This window comes from Typha angustifolia, chromosome 12 (genome assembly GCF_048772165.1).
Source record: "Typha angustifolia cultivar Huaian chromosome 12, ASM4877216v1, whole genome shotgun sequence".
In the NCBI taxonomy this organism is placed as follows: domain Eukaryota; kingdom Viridiplantae; phylum Streptophyta; class Magnoliopsida; order Poales; family Typhaceae; genus Typha; species Typha angustifolia.
Window position 1 is genome coordinate 8,488,970 of NC_133250.1, and position 6,424 is coordinate 8,495,393.

Below are 6,424 nucleotides of genomic sequence, written 5' to 3' on the forward strand. Positions count from 1 at the left end.
ACAAGCTACTTAATTAACAATTTTGAGTCTTATTAATTTAATCTATTTTCGAGTTGATTTAGGCTTGAATTAAAGCTTGAATCAAGATTAAAATAAAACATAATTTAACTATAAAATATAAATATTATTAAAACATAAATTACAAGCAATAAAAATAATTACATTAGAAAACTATAAGCAACCTATAATATATATATACATACATGAGCCTTACCAAGCTAGCTCTCGATCCAATCTTGGGTCGAATTTAATTTCAAGCCTTGCTTCATCAAGGCTCAAGCTATTTTCAAGCAAGCTTAATCGAGCCTAGCTGGTGCCGGCTCAATCATTTTGATAGCCCTTGCCTCACTCTCTCTCTCTCTCTCTCTCTCTCTCTCACACGTGCGCGCGCACACACACACACGAGTCTTACCAAGCTAGCTCTCAATCCAACCTTGGGTCGAATTTAATTTCGAGCTTAGCTTCATCAAGCTCAGCTCAACCTATTTTCGGACGAGCTTAATCGACCCTAGCTGGTGCAGGCGCAATCATTTTGACAGCCCTTGCCTCACTCTCAGTGAGCTCTTCTGACTTGGTTTTGGTCTCTCCTACTCTTCGTATAAAAAGGACGAGACTAGTGATGTGCTTATTGTCCCCTGGACGGGGTTCACTTTTTGCTGGATTAGTGCCTCATGGAGAGGAAGCTGCAATGGTGAGGTTAGTATTCTTATTAGCTCTCACCCCTCCCCTTCCTTTTGGTGAGCTCTATATCATTTTTAGAGCGCTGTGACAACGCGTTTGCAGGGGAAGAAGGCTCAAGCTCTTCTTATGGGTCTTCAGGAGGTTGCACTGACTAGGTTATCTGGCCTTAATAAAATCCATCTATTTATTTGGTATATGATATTCCCTTTTGCTCCTAAATATGTAGAACATTTTGTTGATTATTTCAAAAATATATCAGCACTTTATACACATATCCTGATAAATGACAAGCTCCTGAACTGTTTCTTAAGAAATTTGTTGTCTCCTATCTTATTGACAAGTTTGGAGAATTCTTATATTGCCACAGCAGATCATAACACACTGCAATACTAAGATGAAAAAGGACTCAGGAAATGGTAAAAGAGAAGTTTGCAGTTGAAGGTACAGATATGATAGTACATAGGAGCCCAGAAAAACTAAAACAGTGGATATATATTCCATATGAACCAAATGGACTCTGAAATGGATTCTAAATATTACAATGATCACTCTTGCATGGTATTTTCATCAGCATTGATCAGGAATCAGGATGAAGATGACAATGCAAACAATGGATTGTAATGTAGAAGCACAAAATGAGAGATTCCGCGGAGATCTGGATATTTCTAATAGTTCGAGGAGGAATGCAGATAATGTCTAATTGTCTGTATCAGTCGGCCCATCTGGAGTAACCTTAGAAGAAGTCACCAGGTTTTCCAATCCGTATTTTCTCCTCAAGCAAGAAGCTTGTGATGGCACTCTTTTGCCAGCTTTTGAAACTCCTGCAGGCACCAATAAGATTAAAGAGCCATAATCTTTTTGTTCTATGAAAAGCTTCAAATTGACAATATGAAAAAGATAGAAGATTCAATTTTCCTTAAGAAAAAGGAAAGATTCAACTTGAGCCATTCCACCACATTGTTCATTATGCAGGTTTAGGTGTTATGCAAATAGTTCACCCACAGTAGGAAGTTGACATTGAAACAAGAAAGTAAGGAAAATAACCATGCCATACTAGAGCTACTAACATTCATATAAACAGACAGCCATCATTGATACTAGGATAAATTCACTGAGGCAGAGAGAGGAACACATCACTTGGTTGGACAGTAAAGGCTTTCTCCATATGACTTATGTGGCGTGAGTTTGAGACAGATATAAATACTTTGACAGGATGTTTATTACTTTATTCACTATGAGGCTCTTTTTTGTCATCGATATGAAGCCTGCAGCCTAAGAAAAGCAACTAAGCTTGAGCTATTTCCTTATTAAGCAGATATCAGCCCAGCCAGGTCCTAAACTTTTATTAAACTTGGACTCTGCTTCCAGCAGCAATTTTCAAATATAAGAAAGGACGATATTGTGCTATGTATTTATTTTCCCAACTTGCATTGTTTATACTTACTTTTGATCGAGATGTGCTATAACCTCTCCTCCAGGAAAAGCTGATTTTGTAGCTTCATACGAAACTTTGATTGATTGCTTCCAAGTTCCACGAATACCTTCCTCACTAGATTTTCCGTTTCCCTTGGTAGGATCTTCCATTGGTAAAGAATATCCAGACAGCAAGTGGCCCACCCAAACACCATCTTTTCTGAAAAGTTCAATAATGTAAAACACAATATAAGATTAGCACAGCCAATCTTTTTCTCAAAAATATTATCTTAGATTAAGCTACAAGGCATATTTCTTGTGATTTTATGGCTCAACAATAGTCTGAAAAAAAAGACCAAGTCATGAATAGAAGTCCTACTACCTTGGTTCTGCCGTGTCGATGTCAAATAACATACCCAATTAAACTAATACTCTAAGAGCAATATGTTAATAGATGCAAGCAGGACAAAATTTTGCTACATCAGAAATATAAGGAACTTTATCGCTTACATCAGATGGCATTGCTTACATTACAATATCCATATGTCGAGGTGCATAATGGCCTCCTCCTATCCCCAATAGAACTTTATCACTACTCTTCTTCCTGCATTATGAGACGGAAAGGAATTTTCAGATACTAAATCTAATCATTTTGAGCATTGGATAAGATAAAACTTTTGACTAGCAAATGGGACTAGTGAAATGCCCATGACAGTAAGTACGAACACAAAATCCAAAGTGCTTAAATATGGGCAGCAGTATAACCAATGGTGGACAAAATTTAGAAAATCACCTTTCTATCTTTCACTATATAGATATGATGATCTCCAAGGAACAATTTTGTGGATTTTTCTATTAGTAAGTCGAGCATGTTTAGTATCTTGATAACACTATTGAAGAATGGGTATGGCTACTTACCCTTGCCAATTTCCTACATCACTATCTCCCCCGAGGCCAAGTCCTTCCCACATAAGCTACAAATGTAAAAAAGAAAAGGGTCAGTTGTGCTCATTAGTGCAGAATGATATCTAATTAACTTCCCTAGTAACTTATAAACTAGCATGAAAAATGTTTCATGATATAAAAGTTGGGTCTGTAACTTAAAACTAGCATGAGAAAGTTCAGCCAAGAATTTAATCCGTACACTTATACCAGCTTATAACTTGATGAAAAGAGCAGCAGATTCTCTAGAATGCCAACAAAAAAGACCTAAGAGAAACTTTATATTGGCAAAATACAGATAAGAGAGAGACAGAAGGTTATTTTGCCAGTTAAGAAAAATGAAGCATAATGTAATCAAACAAGTCTACTAACTAACTAGTGACAATTTACTATGTGCCTAGTAATCTAAACTGCAGTGCATTCTTCCCATACGAAACTACAAAATGAGAGATAAACTATGCTGATTCAATTCTTGATCATTGTCCTTATTGTACAGCAAAAGCCTGTAGCTGGTAGCAGTCAGACTAAACCATCAGTACAGAAACTTGAACTAAATAATAAGTTAACTGGAAAAAACACGCACTAAAGCCATAGCTTGAGCAGCATCTTGTCTCCCCCAGTACTCTTCTGTGCTACCTAAAAGAGTTAAAGCAGGGTCTTCATAAGTTACTCTTTGTAAAAATGCAAAAAAATAAATTGGTAGAAGAGAACAATCCATAGAGTAATTTTCAATTCTTTGAAAACACAATTCGTATAAGCAACTGTAAGTTTGCAACTTCCAATCAAATTAAGGTTCAATATTTTTACACCTTCGCTACCCACAATTGATGTAAGACAAATTATACAACTAATTTAGTAAAATATTTTCTTTTGGAAAGATGATTCTGAGGTACAAGTAGACAATTGCAATTATTACTTGTAAATTTGTTTAGGTAAACAACCAATATGGCAAGCTGGTTGACTTTACATAGGAATGGTTGAAAAGATTCGTTTTCTTCTTTCTTTCTAAGAAATTCTTCACAGATATGAAAACTATCATATGGAGTTGGCTATATTTGAGAACATTAAGTTAAAACTTGAAAGGAATCCACCAAAGAACAGGGTTGGTTTTCAAACACTGGATGTCAAAAGAAAAAGAAAAGAAAAATCAATCCTTGATGTATTAATTCTTAATTCTCAATAAGGGGACATAACAGTGTATAAGATACAAGAGACAGCATTAAGAATTTTCATTTATTGTGTGACAACACTTGTCATTGTAAAAGATCCCTATAGACAATTTGTTATTGCTGAGAAAGGTGGCAGAGCAACTATTTTGCCCCTCGACGCATGGTGAAGTTTAAGAATGTAGTGTTGCCATTGCCAGATGAAAAATGTGCAGCGCAACATCTTCACTTGAAGCAGGATTTTGATGCACTTTGCCACCAAGAAGCCCATGATAAATCCACTCAATTGCTACTTACAATCAAACTGTTTACTAATGTCATTGTATATTTTGATTATCGCTAACTATTTTTTGTCATAACACCTATATGCATAATGACAAATTTTATCTCTTTAGAATGTCTCCTTGACATGCTCCGGCACTCTTTATCTAAATTTTCTTCTATGGTCTGCGAATCTTTCTCAACAAGTATCTCACCGAGTAAGCAAAAATAGATTCAACAAAGTGACAAACTTAGCGTCAATTTCCTCTAGTTAATGTTTGCTTTTGAGTCCTCAGAGCAGCGAAGCAAAATAACATTTTAGAATGAAATACAAGACAAATACGAAATATAACTGAAGAAATGTACAACGAAGACTGCTATACCAATCTCCAAGAACAAAGTCGGCTTATTAGTCACAGGTCCATGGTGAGTTGCCTCCAGAGTAACCTGAAAGGTAAACTAAACTGCTCAGGAATCAACCTCTAATCAAACAACCAATAGAAAAGAAAAAAAAATAGTACCTCAAACTCCGGCAAGAGGCCTTGATCTCCGGCGATCTTTTTCAAGTGCCGAAGCCACGGGCCGATCCGAGGGTTCGGGAGCGCCGCCCACCCTGGCCGTCCTCCTTGTGGGGGCGTCTCGTCCTCCCTCAAATGCGGGATACCTGCAAAAAGGACAAACAAAGTGGACCAATCAGTCTCAACCGCTTGATCTCGATTGGACGGCCAATGATAAATCTGATCAAATTTGGGGAAAAGAAATGGAACAGAGAGATAGAGAGATCACCGATAGGATGGACGGTGAGGGCAGGACGGGAAGAGACGGCGGTGTGGCGGCTGAGAAAGATGACCTCAGCAACGGGCTCGCCGGTGGCGGCCTCCCACCGGAGATCGAGGTCGTCCTCGGCCACGATGCTGCGCTCGTGCTTGAGTAGCCGCACCTCCCCGTTTGCGAAGCTCTCCATCCCCTCCTATACACAAAAAAAATCGTAAAAATTGACGGTAAATTCAAGAATTATTAGAAATTTTTTTAGGAGTTTTTGACTATTACTTCATCGAATTAAACCAGATTAACATCAGAAAATACAACGTAGTGGCGAAAAGGAGGAGCATTCTGCGGATAAAATCAAACTGAACGAAACCCAACGCTAAAAAATGGGAGAAAAAAATCGAAACATTCGAACTTCAACAAATACACACAAACATAAATTTGGGGAAAAAGAGGTCTATGCGGCGAAGTAACGAAATAATTATAGGGAAAAAAAAGTACAACTAAATCAAAGAAAGAAGAGATCTTTCTAGGAACCAGGTCGATTAACATTGAGAAATTTACCGCGAGGGGCGGGCCAGGGGACCAGCCGGGCATGGCGAGGAACGCGGAGGCGGGGCCGATGGAGGCGGGGTCGGCGGTGGTTGCTACCACTAACACAACCATAGCTGCTTAGGTTTATACTCCTACTTGGTCTTGGAAGGGAAAGAGAGCTAGGAGAGCGCGATAAAAGAAGAGTCGACCGGAGAAGAGCTTATATATATATAGCGAATTGTACGTGAAGCTAAAGGCGGCGACGTAAGGAATATTACACTCCGGTTTTACAATTGGAGAGCTTTCGGAGCCGTTGGTTTTTGCTTTCTGTCTGACAATAAACATTTTATCTTTATTATTATTAAGGTTAAATATATTTATAATTATGTCTAAAATTATTTTAGACTTATATAATTTTTTTTATCAAACTAGTCCATGTATTTATTTTACTAAAATGAGCTTATTATATTTTTCATTCAATTTAACATAATACATCTAAATTACTAAAATATCCTTTTATATTACCTATAAAAATAAAATTATCAAAATATCTAAATTATATAATTCTATGCTCAGTTCGATGAAAAATCTAACGATCTCTCTTTAGCCTCAAATATAAAAACTAATTTAGTATAAAAAGTTATACAGACGTAAAATAA

General features: G+C 37.2%; 1 protein-coding gene across 1 annotated transcript; it reads right to left on the bottom strand.

Moving 5' to 3' along the window:
• Positions 1-1,095: 1,095 nt before the first annotated feature.
• LOC140772699 (D-aminoacyl-tRNA deacylase) lies at positions 1,096-5,972 on the bottom strand. The gene is made up of 9 exons (XM_073114895.1): positions 5,796-5,972; positions 5,250-5,433; positions 4,985-5,127; positions 4,847-4,910; positions 3,620-3,672; positions 3,013-3,068; positions 2,624-2,698; positions 2,126-2,314; positions 1,096-1,502 (listed from the first exon to the last, which is right to left on the bottom strand). The coding sequence occupies exons 1-9, from the start codon at positions 5,895-5,897 to the stop codon at positions 1,415-1,417; spliced, it is 954 nt and encodes a 317-aa protein (XP_072970996.1). The 5' UTR covers positions 5,898-5,972; the 3' UTR covers positions 1,096-1,414.
• Positions 5,973-6,424: the final 452 nt, after the last annotated feature.

Excerpts from the sequence above, each read along its gene's own strand:
- LOC140772699 (XM_073114895.1), bottom strand. The coding sequence starts at position 5,897 with ATGGTTGTGTTAGTGGTAGCAACCACCGCCGACCCCGCCTCCATCGGC. Across the intron at positions 3,673-4,846 it reads GACTTTGTTCTTGGAGATTG|GTAGCACAGAAGAGTACTGG; the intron begins GTATAGCAGTCT and ends TAACTCTTTTAG. Across the intron at positions 2,315-2,623 it reads CGACATATGGATATTGTAAT|AAAAGATGGTGTTTGGGTGG; the intron begins GTAAGCAATGCC and ends TGAACTTTTCAG.